The sequence below is a fragment of the Biomphalaria glabrata genome, chromosome 1 (genome assembly GCF_947242115.1).
Source record: "Biomphalaria glabrata chromosome 1, xgBioGlab47.1, whole genome shotgun sequence".
Taxonomy (NCBI): Eukaryota; Metazoa; Mollusca; class Gastropoda; family Planorbidae; genus Biomphalaria; species Biomphalaria glabrata.
Window position 1 is genome coordinate 89,246,185 of NC_074711.1, and position 15,412 is coordinate 89,261,596.

Consider the following 15,412-nt stretch of genomic DNA (forward strand, 5'->3'; position numbering starts at 1 on the left):
TAACTAAAACATAACTAAAACATAACTAAAACATAACTAAAACATAACTAAAACATAAGTAAAACATAACTAAAACATAACTAAAACATAACTAAAGCATAACTAAAGCATAACTAAAACATAACTAAAACATAACTAAAACATAACTAAAACATAATTAAAACATAACTAAAACATAACTAAAACATAACTAAAACATAAGTAAAACATAACTAAAACATAAGTAAAACATAACTAAAACATAACTAAAACATAACTAAAACATAACTAAAACATAACTAAAACATAATTAAAACATAACTAAAACATAACTAAAACATAACTAAAACATAACTAAAACATAATTAAAACATAACTAAAGCATAACTAAAACATAACTAAAACATAAGTAAAACATAACTAAAACATAACTAAAACATAACTAAAACATAACTAAAACATAACTAAAACATAACTAAAACATAACTAAAACATAACTAAAACATAACTAAAACATAAGTAAAACATAACTAAAACATAACTAAAACATAACTAAAACATAACTAAAACATAACTAAAACATAATTAAAACATAACTAAAACATAAGTAAAACATAACTAAAACATAACTAAAACATAACTAAAACATAACTAAAACATAACTAATGTAGGATGAGTGGAGGAGAGGCCAAAACCGTTTAGTTACCTAACAAGGGGGCTCGAGATGAAAATTCCGACTCGAGCAGGGCTGTGTTGTTCTCGCAGCACGGAAGCCTTCTCTTCGATACCCCCCCCCCCACCTCCCACTGCTCCACAAGAGAGATTGGTTTATAGCGCGTTGTGCATGCTGTAAGCATGAAATCAATTAATAAATACATGTATCTAGCATTTGTTTTCATTGAAGTAATGAAGATAGTTTGTGCTCTATCTATAGAAACATATTATTGTCCTTAGATGTAATCAATTCCAGTTATCAAGCTGAGTTTTTGAAAAGCATAGATGATAGATGCAACATAAAAACCTGTACACTTTACTTTGTACAAACACGTCTTCTAAATATTAACTTATTTAAGAAACACTTACACATGACATTGACATGTTATATTTATATTTCTTCACTTAGTCTCAACACTTACACATGACATTGACATGTTATATTTTAATTTCTTCACTTAGTTTCACAATTTTCACTTGAATGGAACGGAAACTGGATCCTTTTCCTAGACTACATCATGCAGACGACAATGTCAAAGAAGTCTCAGGGAAAGAGATGTTTGCCTTATAAGTTGAAGTCACTGGAAATTGATGCAGTATCTCTACCAGTTGTTACATCATCCCCTATCAGTATAATTGCTTTTTTTTTATTTTCTCATTTAAATAATTAGGAAAACGAAATGTCAGATTTCAGTTGAAAAACAACTTTGGTTCATTTCTTAGACCTTTAAATGGCACCAAAAAATATGTCAATTTGCACTATGATCAAATTTTCACTTGCCGTGTCAACATGAATCGAATATTATATTTTCTCTGGAAAATGAATCAATAGCGATTGACTATTTTACAGTGCTAAAGTCATGTGGGAAGCGTGGTCGAGAGGTTAAGTGCGCTTGAACTTGGCTTGGCTTGGCTACCTAGAAGGGGGCTGAGGTTCGACACCCGACTCGGGCAGAGTTGTGTTTACTGAGCGCCTAAAGGCAGCACGGAAAACTAACTCATAGATACCCCCTCCCCCCCACCGGTCCACAAATGAGATTGGGCCAAAAGCATGCTCTGAGCATGCTATAAGCAAGAAAGTAGCGCTATATAAAAGCTATAATAATAATAATAGTAATAATTTTACAAAATACAAAAATAATGGGTCATTTAAATATTATTAAAATGTTGTTGTTTTTTCTTCCTATTAGACCTGAAGACCACAGTTCAGGGTGAACTAACTGAATGTACTGGTGTTAGACTTAGTGAGCTCAAAGTATACGAGTTGACTCAGACTAGTCCGGTCAACAGTTCAATGGACATCACTACATTCATGCCTTATACAGAGACTCCTGAAGGCATGTTTGACGAGTCCTTAAAAAGCTACTCTGAGGACTGTCTAGGTTACATTTTACACCAGCTAAAGAACGTCTCACACACTTTGCTGAGTCGTTGGTTTAGCAGGAAAGTTGTGGAAGAACTCTCTATTGCCAAAAGTCACAAAACATCTGAGTCTCTTGATCACTACCTTCATTCTGAAGACTGCGTTCTTGCTCGATATCTCAAAAATGTGTTTACCTGTTGTAGAGACAAAAATGAAACCAAAATGGCAGAAATTTTTACTGAACTTGAAACTACTTTATTCAAAGATCGCTTGTTTTCTAGTATGAATTCAGATCAGATATTAAAACCTTGTTTGGACATTATCATGGACAATCTTAATGTCTACTCAATGTCCATATTTGAAATTGATGGGCGTCGTACTAGAGTATTTCCAAGAATAATAAATCTGCTAAAGCATGAGCCTAAATGTGCATTCTCTTACTCGATAGGAGCAGCAAGAGTGATTCATGACAAGGAAGCAGCCGAGTTGGGTGTCCAGGAAGTTATTTGGGATTTCGGTTCCAGCAATTCTGTGGTTAAAACAAACTCTTGTCATCTTGTAATAGCAAGGAACACATTGCACAAACAGAAGGATCCAAAAGAAGCTTTGCTTCAAGCCAAAGATCTAGTCTTTCAAGAAGGCTTCCTGCTTGTGGAAGAAATCACTGATGCTTTCCCTCTGGGATACATGATTGATGGGTTTAAATCGAAGTTCGAGGATGCTCAGGTCAATGGAAGACATCTTGGAGTCTTTCTTGACGACAAACAATGGCAGGACCTCTTTAAATCTTGCAACTTAGAATTGATTTATAAAAAGGCAAATAACATCATGTCTACTATTTACCTTCTAAGAAAAATGACACCCAACATACAAAGACCTATTTTAATTGCCATGGAACACACTTCAATGACCTGGTTGAATCAACTGAAATCTGCTCTGCAGGAAATTGAACAATCTGCAGAGGGGACAAAGATCTGGCTGGTTGCGTCTGATCAGAGTGGGGTTAGTGGCTTCACGAAGAGTTTGAAAAGCGAAGGGTATGGCAGACATGTCAGGTATATATTGGTGAGTAACATGCGCTCTGGGTCGCCTGTGCCAGAGCTGACTAAAGACTGCGAAGCGATGACAAATTTAATAAAGAAAGATTTGCATTCCAACGTGTACAGAGATGGTCAGTGGGGCACGTTCTCGCTTCTTCCATATACACCAAGTAAGTCTTATCTTATCTTATCTTATCATATCTTATCATATCTTATCATATCTTATCATATCTTATCATATTTTATTTTATCATATTTTATCTTATCATATCTTATCTTGTCATATCTTATCATATCATATCATATCTTATCTTATCTTATCTTGTCATATCTTATCATATCATATCATATCTTATCATATCTTATCTTATCTTGTCATATCTTATCATATCATAACTTATCATACCTTATCTTATCTTATCTTATAAAATACAGACACTACTTTCAGTCAGGTGTATGACATGTATACAAACTAATATCAGAAGCAATTAAAAACATTACAAATAAAGTTTCAGCCACACAAAAAAACAATGGTTAGGAAGAAACTAAAAAAGGAACAATTTTTAATACTTATCTTATATACTAGAGACGTTACTTCAAAAAAAAAGAAGATAATTACGTCCTACGCTTTTAACTGTCAATCGTTATGCTTGGTAATCTAAACCAGGTAGAGTGTATCTGACGTGATCATAGCACTCAGTACACTGAGGTTCTGTCAAACCTAGCATATAAAGTCTGGACTTGGCGGCCTGTGCGTAACGTCACAAAACTAGACTAATCGGACATAAAGGCAAATACCAGCACAGTGCTGTGGAGCACTCAAGAGCAGGACAAGACACACAGAAAGTCTCTGGTCATCCACTGCACCCAAACTTGTCCCCGGACGTCTTGACCAAATCTTGTTTCCGGAAAATGATGGGCTTTAAAGCGAGAGAGTACGGTCGACGTGTTGCGCGAATCCTCCTCACTTTAATCCAAATTCCAGCGCAAGTCACTTGTCATCCCCCCTCCCCCCCCCCCCCCAAAACACACCCCAGTGCAAAGCCCTCAGCCCCCTGGATGACAAAGTGGTCATCATCGAACCACGATGGACGAACTAAATATATATATATACTTGTTCGAAGGCCTATTTTAATAATAATATTTTTTATTATCCATAAGGACATTTCTGTTATAATTAGTGAATGACACCAAAAAATAGTATAAGTATAGAAAACAAAAAATACATTCGCACAGATTCATTCAAAAGTTACGTGGGTATGTTTATATCAGAAAGTGGAATTGTAGTTAATGATTTAATTACCAGGGGAACAAAGGAGCTTTTGTTTCAGTATGTCTTTCGAATGGGTGTCTTGTATTTCAAAATGACAATAAGTGCTAGTTGTATATAACTCTGTCTTTGCCATTGCTGCTGGACCCCATGTAGACTCCTCCTCATGCCTTGCATGCGTAAGTCGATGTTGGAAGGACTTTTACATTTTATGACGCTGGGCTGCATTAAAAGGATAATCAAACATATTTTCATAGGACCTATTATCTTTATGCCAATGCTGTTTAAGTCTCATGTAGAAAAAAAGAGTAAATTTTCCCTTTCAGGCCATACGATCTGTGGGGCAGATGCTGTAAAGGTCATCTGTTTCTGTGCCTTACGGTTAGCGAGGGTTTTATGTGGCTATCACAACAAGCAACCTTCTTTACTTTCCCCAACTAAGGTCAGAGGCGCACTAAAGATCCCGAAATTAAAAATCCTAGTCTTCACCTTGATTCTAACCCTGAACCCTTGGTTAGATAGTCGGATGTTTTTTCACTCAGCCACAGCGCCTCACGTTAAAGTCATGTGTTAGAACAAATAATATCAGAAAAGGTTCTAGAGTCAAAATCATTGATGCATTTTGACTCATTTTAAATCTGTTTAATAAGAAATAGTTTCAAGTCAGAAGCTGGATACTCTTAGGCTGTTAGCATCACACAGTGCTACACCCTGACAGAGCCTAAGTGCTACACTCTGAGAGAGCCTCAGTGGGACACGCTGGCAGAGCCTTAGGGGTACACGCTGGCAGAGCCTCAGTGCTACACCCTGACAGAGCCTAAGTGCTACACCCTGAGAGCTTCAGTGGTACACGCTGGCAGAGCCTCAGTGCTACACCCTGACAGAGCCTAAGTGCTACACCCTGAGAGAGCCTCAGTGGTACACGCTGGCAGAGCCTCAGTGCTACACCTGACAGAGCCTAAGTGCTACACCCTGAGAGAGCCTCAGTGGTACACGCTGGCAGAGCCTCAGTGCTACACCCTGACAGAGCCTAAGTGCTACACTCTGAGAGAGCCTCAGTGGTACACGCTGGCAGAGCCTCAGTGCTACACCCTGACAGAGCCTAAGTGCTACACTCTGAGAGAGCCTCAGTGGTACACTCTGAGAGAGCCTCAGTGCTACACCCTGACAGAGCCTAAGTGCTACACCCTGAGAGAGCCTCAGTGTTACACGCTGGCAGAGCCTCAGTGCTACACCCTGACAGAGCCTAAGTGCTACACTCTGAGAGAGCCTCAGTGGTACACTCTGAGAGAGCCTCAGTGCTACACCCTGACAGAGCCTAAGTGCTACACCCTGAGAGAGCCTCAGTGTTACACGCTGGCAGAGCCTCAGTGCTACACCCTGACAGAGCCTAAGTGCTACACTCTGAGAGAGCCTCAGTGCTACACTCTGACAGAGCCTCAGTTGTACACGCTGGCAGAGCCTGCGACTCCGTTGATCTTAAACTGTATCAGCACTTGCCGTTCCTTTGAATACATTAGCTTTCAAATCAAAGCTTATCTTATTGCTTGTCTATATTTAGTCTCTATGTTATCGTACAGTATTATTATTAACCTCTGTCTTTTTAATTCAGAGCATTATAGAATCCAAACAAATCACGCATTTTTACTCAAGCCAGCATCTGGGACACCACAGACAATAGATTGGGTGGACAGTTCCCTGTAAGTAAACAAAAAAGATTTTAATTACTTTACACGCTAAAACATTCATTTGGTTCTTTGGTTACCACTAAGACTAAGACTGCTTTATTGATCCTTATCTCATCTTATCTTATATAATACAGACGTTACTTCAAAAAAGAAGATGAATACGTCCTACGCGTCATGCATTTAGTCATGCATATTAACCAATGACTTAAATTCAGCCAAGTCACTGGTTTTCCTGGCTAGCTCAGGCAACCCGTTCCATGCTCTAATAGCACTAGGGAAGAAGGAGTGTTTGTACAAATTTGTCCTAGCATATGGGACGAGGAATGTGCCTTTATCTTTGTGTCTTTCAGAGTATTTTATTAATAAATAAATTTCCATATGGAAATTTGTTGTGATTATAAAGTCATATAAAGACAACGCAACAGAAACATACACATACATAGAACAGACACAAACATATTTATTGAGGATAGTAATGAATGAATGTAAACTCTAACCTAGATTGAAGGACACACACGTGACGCCCCTGACCACTTATTGCATTGGATTAGAGAATGAAGAGTTTGAACAGAATGTGAAAGATGGATCCAAGACGCAGTGTAAGTTATTTTCAACTTTCTGCTTAGAAATAAAACCAACTCAAAACAAGCGGACTTGTGGGGTGGCCAATGAGACAACTGCCCCAGGCTTCGTTCCTGTAAAATGTTTGCCAAATGTTTTCCATGTTTCGGATGTTCCTTCAGAGTTGAAGATAGTTTCCTTCCTAGTCCAAACCTCCCGCAGGACGACGTGGGATGTGAGCGGGCAGGGTTCGAGCCCGGGACCATCGATAAGTCCGAACGACAGTCCAGCGCGCAAACCGCACGACTTGTGTCTTCTCGTAGACATTGTCCTTTTTTATTCTTTAAGTACAAAGTGCGGGATGTTTTGACAAAGAAGTAAACTAACTTTAACTCTGAAGGATCATCCAAGACATGGAAAACATTTGGCAAACATTTAACTTCTTTATTTCTCTATTCAACACAGTGTCTAATTTTGCCAAGTAACATCACATTTGAAATCCGCGCACGTGAAACTAAAAATAAAAATATTCTGTTATATCTGTCATAGTTGAAAAAATTCTCATTTCTAAATTCTTAAACAGATTTGTAATTTGTAATGTTTTTAAGTGTAATTTCTTTCCATTGCCCCCTCTTCCCCTTGTTTGAAAAAAAAAAAAAAAAAAGAAATTGAAAGTAAATGTCTTTGTTCAGATGTTGACGTCATGGGATTTGATGTCTCCGGTCGACTTGAAGATGGAAGACGAGTCATGGCCTGCGTGACCTCAGCAGCAGTATGTACACAGTTTTCTTTAGTTCTCTTCCTCTAACATTGAAATATCAAGGTTTTAGATTTATTCTTTGTATTGAACATTGTTTTCTTTTATTAATGCAATCGCTCAATAGCCTTTTTTTTCTTTCTGGACTCGTCATAAATTAAAAACGAAATATTTTTTGTAGTAAAATTATGGAATAAGTTGTTGTTGTGATGTTGGGTTGTATCTCCAGACAGTTACTCCAACCACACCTTACATTCTTATCAATGAATCCACACACTTATTTTAAATAAAGCTGAAAGTCCTCTCATATGGAAATCAACAATTCAAAAAAAAAATTTCTACCGGCTTTCGATATCATTGTAGTTAGGAAAAAGGAAAGTTAATTAAAAAAATGAGTGAAATTGCATCAATTATTTTGTATCTATCATGTCATTAAATTTTGAAAGATCTAGAGATTCTAGACCAGCGATTCTCAATCTTTTAAATTCGGCGACCCCTTGTTACAATCCTCCACTCTGCCGCCGTGGACCCCCCCCCCCAACGCACACTCCCATACAGCAATAGAAGAATAGACAAAAAAAACAATTCACATTTTGATGGTCTTAGGCGACCCCTGGCAAATAGCCAATCGACCACCAAGGGACTCGCGAACCACAGGTTGAGGACCCCTGTTCTAGACTAACAATTTGTGCTGTTGAAAATATTTTTATTGTTTTTGTTTAGCGCAGCTTTCATACCCAGTACAGTTGCTCGGTGCGTTTTTGTCCAATCGCATTTGTTGACTGGGGGGGGGGGGGAATGAGGGGTATCTGGGAGAAGGTTTCCTTGCAGTCTTTCTCAAAGACTATTTTTTTAAGCTGCTCGAGTCTGAATTTGAACCAGGGGTCTGGAGCCTTAATGATGGAAGGCCAACGCGTTAGCCACTGAGCTATACAAGTACTTACAAGGCTTATCTCCCTTTAGCATAGTGCATTTGTATATATAACGACATTAATTAATTACGACTAATGGATTAAATAAAATAAAAAAAGCTCCCCTTTCAGACCTTGTGGTCTATAGGGCAGATGATGTAAAGGTCATCAGTTTCTGTGGCCTATGATTGACAAGGGTGTCATGTGGCCAGCACAACGATCAACCGCCTTCACTTTACCCCAACTAATATCAGAGCTGGGTGGACTCAGAAGCGCCCGAATATTCCGAAATTAAAAATTCCCAGTCTTCATCAGGATTCGAAACCTGGACACTGTAAGCCAAGCGCTTTACCGCTTAACCACCGCGCATCCCAAATGGTTTAAATAATTGCTTAATTTTGTAGAAAAAAGACATAAACCTACTATAAATGATATGTGTTCTTCATAGCAAACTCAACTGGACATTTCTAAAGGAATTTCACTACATATACCTGACCACTGGTCATTCGAAGAAGCTGCCACTGTGCCCATGAGCTACAGCAGAGCATATTATAGTCTTGGTTTGGTGACTGACCTGGTCAAGGGGGACAACGTACTTGTGGCTAACGCAGGACATCCTATTGGTCAGGTAATTGTAGCCGGACTTATATATTTTTCTAATGTTTATGCAATATTCTAGATCTATGTTGCTTTAAAGAAATACTCTGTCTATAAGAATAAAAGAACGCAAGATGAAGAGAAATTGTCCAACATGGAGGAATATTGAAATCTAATTAACACATATGAATAAAAGTTCCCCTTTCAGACCTTGCAATCAATAGGACAGACAATGTTAAGGTCATCTGTTTCTGTGGCCCAAGGTTAACGAAGGTGTCATGTGGCCACCACAACGACCAACCGCCTTTTCTTTCCCTAAACTAATGTCAGGAACTCATTAGAGCTGGGTGGACTCAGAGGCGCCATATGAATAACTTGTGTTCACAGCATCGATGTAGTGAATTTAAACCTTTTTTTTAGGGCCGGGTGGGGGGGGGGGTTAGATTTCAAACATACGTGTTACAGGCCGGGCCGCACCACGGCAACCAATCGTCGCGTCCAACTTTGCTTAGCCTCTGCGGCATTATCCTGTACTGAGGTCACAAGCTCCACATCACAAGCCTGATCTGTCCCGCGGGCAGTTGTTTGGGTATTTGTGATGTTTTTTTTTGACAATTGTGTTAATGTTGAACTCAACCCTCATCTCAATGACGATTTATAGGGCAGATGGTGTAAAGGTCATCTGTTTCTGTGGCCCATGGTTAACGACGGTGTCATCTGGCCAGCACAATAAGCAACCAACCGCCTTTAATTTTCCCCAACTAGCTACCCATTAGAGCTGGATGGACTCATAGGCTCCCAAAGATCCCGAAATTAAAAATCCTAGTTTTCACCAGGATTCGAACCCGAAGTTCCGCTCAGCCAACGCGCCTCCATATGCAAAAAATAAAATAAAAAAGCATACATTGAAATCTTCTGCAAAAATCAAAAAGAGGCTAAATGTGGCTCAGCAAAAGCGTTAAGACGAATTGAAAAATCGCTAACAGAGATCAGACCACAAGCAGAAAAATCAGATGCCGAATGAGCACTCAGCCACATAGAGAGGTTATGTCCGAGCCTTGGCTGTTGTTCTTCAATGGAATGAATTGCGTGTCCCAAGGGTAGTAGCAATTACATGAGGCCATAACACGGAAAACGCAGAGACATCCACGTATGGCTGCCTTGTCGTGCGGTTTGCGCGCTGGACTGTCGTTCGGATTCATCGATGGCCCCGGGTTCAAACCCTGCCCGCTCCCATCCCCCGTCGTCCTGCGGGAGGTTTGGACTAGGAAGTTCTTCTTCTTCTTCTTCATTCTCATTGTTATATTGGAGTGTTCATATGACTAGACCAATACATGAGATGAACTGCGCAGTGGTTTCCAAATCAGGGAAGTAATTATCTTCAACTCTGAAGGAACATCCGAAACATATACAACAAACATTTAAGTTGGCGCAGACACAAGTTGGGAAGACGCTTCAGACATTGCTGGAGACCAATTTCTGTCAAGACCACTATCCGCCCCATGTTCTACATCTTATCTTAGCATTTTATTTTTACTCTATACGTTTCGTTCTTGAACAGTAAAGCCGCGCCCGCTATTTAGTTTGGTTCTGACTCGGAAGTTGTTATTTTAATTAAGATCATATACCGATGGCTACTTTCAATGTTTAGTTTCACTCCTGGTCATACCTTTGCAGGCTGTCTTGACCCTGACATTGGCAAGTGGCTACTCTACTTTTGCTTTAGTAGATGACTCCAAAGAAAAATCTTATGTGTGCAATTTATTTCCGCAACTTGATCCACAAAGAGTTGTATGCGCCAAGGATCCAGATCATGTACAGCAATTAATCGCTGTTACAGAGAATAGAGGTAAAATACCTATATAAAGCTTGATTCAATTTAAAACCTTCTATATTTGATTATGTCTTAACTTGATGATGTCGGAACTTGATAATAACTCGCTTTGATGCAGGGGCGGACTGGGTATCAAAATCGGCTCGGGCATTACCATATTAACCGGCCCACAAATGGCATGTCATGTGTTTGTAACCAAGATTTTTTCGGTGTGTGTGTGGGGGTATGTAATGAGTGTGTGTGTATGTAATTAATCTTCATTACTCACTGACCGTTCATATTTTTGGACGCTGTACCCTAGAATAGGCTCTTCCTTTGGTTAGTGGAAAGACAGTACACACCGCCATTGACAGCAATAGGGAATGGGGGACCGCTAGGAGCTTCACCAGCGAAGTTCGGGGCGGAGCCTCGATTCCGAGCGTTATTTTCGTTATTTTAAGCTTAAAAAATGCTTATTCTAAGTTTATTCTTATTCAAGAATGTATTTTTATTAATTTTTGTTTATTGACGAAGATGGTTTTAGGATTTTAAGCTCAACCCCATCCTTGGCTGCACTGGGGCAGTAAGAAAAGTTTTCCTTTCAGACAATGAGGCCTGAGGCAACTGATGGTTTGAAGCTCTTGCTTCCTCCTAGTACATTCTCAAAAAATGCGAATCGTATATGACCAATTAATTAAAATATAAATCCCCTTTCAATTATATATCGGATATATGTGACCAAACCGGCCCATTTGGTGCCGGCCCACCTGGCATTTGCCCGTTTGCCCATATAGCCACCCGCCCCTGCTTTGATGCTATTTCTTTCCAGCGCGATGAATATATACTAGATTATGTCTGCAGTTCTTTACACTGAATTTTTGATATCCAAAGTTAATCTATCAACTTAGTAATAAGTCAGCTTTATGATATTTAAACTTGATCATTATAAGTTGGATGATGTCAACACTTTTTGATAATTTAATGTTTTGATGTCTTAACTTAATGTCTTAGCCGGACTGTGTTTTAACTTGTTGATGCCTTTAAGTCTCTGCTTGACGATGTTTTGATTTATTTATGTCTAAATGTCTTAACTTGATAATGTTTTAATTTATTGTAGTCAGTCTTAACTTGATGTTTCAATTAGTCATAGTCTCATTAATAACATAACAACTTGATAATGCAACGATTAGCTAGGAATCAACCAGAAAAGACCTTTCTATTCACATAATTTGTATTGTAGGCCTTGCTGTGATATTCAATGCGTATACAGACAGGACTCCATCAGACGTAGTGGAACTGTTGGCCCGAGGCGGACATTTTGTTCAAGTGCGACCTACATCTTTGAAATCTCGGCTAAGTATGACGTTATGTCTTCTTCTTCAATCTGCTTATATTTTATGCATTTGCATCGAGACATAACACTACATATCTGTAGTCTGTTGCTCTATATTACGATATTTTTCGTTTGGCTAATAATGAAAAGAAATGTGTAATATATTCGTACATTGAAGTATGAATAAATTTGGCATGTAACATATAAAAATATCAGAAAAAAAGGTAAAGAAAATATGGCGAAACAATGGTAAGCCCGAGGGGGATTCAAACCATTGACTCCGACGCGGCGCCATCACATAGAAGCGTCAGTGTAACATCTACGTTGACTATTGTCACACAGAAAAAAACAACAACAAAAACTTTTAAGTCAGTATTGCGATTTGCGCTCCGCACCGCTACCCAGGGTCACGTGATTACACAGTCCCCCTCCAACATCCCTGTCACCGGATGTTCCTCCAGAGTTGAAGAGGTTACTTCCTAGTCCAAACTTCCCGCAGGACCACGGGGGATGGGAGCTGGCAGGGTTTGAACCCGGGACCATCGTTAAATCCTAACGACAGTACAGCGCGCAAACCGCATGACCAGGGAGCCATTCTTTATTTAGGGTCATCACATATTGGAACCCGAGGCTTCTTCCCGAACACAAAAACAAAAGACTCTCAAGCTCCATTTATGTTTGATTGAAATATAATTCTTGTGTGTGCAATTTAAATGATATCACCATTCACGTCTTCATTATATGATTGTCTACACATTACAGTTCGTTGTGCAAGTGAAAAAATGGCTTCCGTCAGCATAGCAGACTTACACAGAGTGCTGAACAGCGCAGACGAGAAGTCTCTACAAATCAAAAAGGGAATAGCTGATCGTATAATGGAGGGAATATCAAAGGGTATCGTCAAGCCTTTGGATCACATTGTTTATAAAACGGACGAGGTTGAAACAGTGATCCGTGATGTTGCCAACAAACTTCACAATAAAAAGATTATCATTAAGGTGAGTAATAATTGTTTTACTCTATGTCTAGGCCCCCGATTTAATTAATTAGATTAATTTTTATTACATTTCTGAATCTAAATATATATGTCACTCTTTAATTTGAGAGTTATTTAGTTCAAATTTTTTATTAATTAAATTATATCTGCCAAAGTAAAATTACATCTGCACGCTCGAAAAATCCAATTTAGTAATACACTGTAGTTGCACAGTGTTGAAATTAAGTTGATTAGAATTTAATATTTTCAAAATCAATCAAATTAAATGAATACTCCAACGATGAACGAAAATGTACATCAAACATAAATAACTTGACCTGACTAAGAATTTACTATTGATGCGTCGACATTGGCCAATAATTAATAAGGATATCGTCTATGCTGAACTTGCGGAGGGAGCCAGGCCCAATTGACGCCCATCACCAGCCTACAGAGATGTCTGCAAGCGAGGTCTAAGGACAACAGGCATAACTGTGTAAGGAAATCGTAGCAGATGAGACAGCATGAAGACAGACAGTTCATCGCTGGTAGAGAGCCTCGCCTAGAGCAAATGAAATGAAACAGACTTAGACAAGAGGACGGAAAAGATAGCTGCCCTATCAGAAAGCTGCCCCTATCAGAAAGCTGCCCCTATCAGAAAGCTGCCCTATCAGAAAGCTGTCCTATCAGAAAGCTGCACTATCAGAAAGCCTTACAAAAGATGCCCCCAAGAGCAAGAACTGTTCTATAGGGTCAGGGTTCTATATTATATATATATATATATATATATATATATATATATATATATATATATATATACTGCTGCTGCTTGACTCTTGTTCTTGTTTCTTGACTTGGCTCACTAGGGGTTTCTTGAATATTAAATAATACTTGCTTGGTACTTTCTTGGTTACTCAATTATAATTCAATACTTGCTTAACTCAAATACGAACCCTTAATATACATCAACTCTAACACCTTATATTCACGAATATCGATAATACTTTAATACTTAATAAAGCACACAATTATATCACTCTTATGAAATACACAAAACACCAGTCCATCAACTTATAAATATATAAATGCATAAATACCAGTCCAGGAAGTAAACGCTTAACCTTCCTGGACAGGGAGCAAGTCCTTACTGACTTAACACATTCTCTCGCACATTCAACGAAGACTTAATCACTCAGTTCACAACACGTGCAACACTTCGCATTCATAACAAGGGGATATAACAATCATACCAAAATATCAAACTAACATTCATTCTCGCCATACCTCTCCCTGACAGCAAACTTTACCGCTCCTGAATCAACTTGTTAAGTCACATCAGATTCTTCCCGGGCTCAAGAAGAAAACAAAACTAATGATTCGTCTGGACGAGTCCATTGCCTTTCGAGACAGAGGGAGCCATATATAACTAATCACCACTAAATATCAACCAGCAACACCAATATCTTGCATCGTTTCCCTATAATATTCTCACAAAAAATAATTTTATAGATGATTAAGTTATTCTTGACTCTTCCTTGGAATCTCTGTCACCAAAAGACAATGGACTCGCCATGGTCGACCATTAGTTTTGGTTTCTTCTTGAGCCTGGGCAAAATCTGATGTGATTAACTCTTTCTCTCCGTAATTATCTACCACATTCTGGTGGAATCAACGCTGGTACCGTCAGTTTGGAGAGAAAGAGTTATACAAGCCGGTGCTTGAACGGATGGCTGGTTGTTTGGAATGCTCTCTGGAATATGGTTCGGCATTCGTCTCTGCCCGCTGCCATCCTCCGTCGTCCTGCGGGAGGTTTGGACTAGAAAGTAGATTATCTTCAACTCTGAAGGAACATCCGAAACTTGTAAAACAAACAAACTTTCTTTAAAATATTTTTTTCCCCTGCTGATATAAGGGATTTGTTTACTCAATTTTAATTTATTTCCATCGTCAAAGATCATGACCATCTTTTTTATAACCAAAGTTTAACTGTAATAAACGTTCAATTGATCTCAGGTGCAAGATGGCAGACCGGAAGCCCTTTTGACCAAACCAAAACTGCCTCAAGTATCTGCCAGAAAAAGAGCCCTCTGCCATCCAAAACGATCGTATGTTATCATTGGTGGCCTTGGAGGATTTGGCCTTGAACTAGCGCACTGGTTAGTGAAAAGAGGGTGTCGCTATGTTGTGCTTTCTTCAAGGTAATTATCCCCATTTACATATATATGTTAACCAAATAGAATAACTCGACGAACATATAATAGCACCATTGAATGAAAAAAGATGAAGATTCTGACGATCAATAACTATCTATCTTATCTTATTTTATATAATACAAACGTTACTTAAAAAAAGAAGATGATTACGTCCTACGCGTCATGCATTCAGTCATGCATATTAACCCATGACTTAA

General features: G+C 38.7%; 1 protein-coding gene across 1 annotated transcript in view; it reads left to right on the forward strand.

Annotated features, from left to right (window-relative positions):
* Positions 1-15,412, forward strand: part of LOC106068226 (fatty acid synthase-like) — a 46,671-nt gene that overhangs the window by 18,654 nt on the left and 12,605 nt on the right. The window contains exons 15-24 of the mRNA XM_056031598.1: positions 1,156-1,323; positions 1,884-3,266; positions 5,979-6,066; positions 6,556-6,653; positions 7,308-7,387; positions 8,732-8,911; positions 10,558-10,729; positions 11,934-12,050; positions 12,789-13,024; positions 15,016-15,200. Coding sequence (XP_055887573.1) covers positions 1,156-1,323; positions 1,884-3,266; positions 5,979-6,066; positions 6,556-6,653; positions 7,308-7,387; positions 8,732-8,911; positions 10,558-10,729; positions 11,934-12,050; positions 12,789-13,024; positions 15,016-15,200 — 2,707 coding nt within the window. The remainder of the gene's footprint in view (positions 1-1,155; positions 1,324-1,883; positions 3,267-5,978; positions 6,067-6,555; positions 6,654-7,307; positions 7,388-8,731; positions 8,912-10,557; positions 10,730-11,933; positions 12,051-12,788; positions 13,025-15,015; positions 15,201-15,412) is intronic.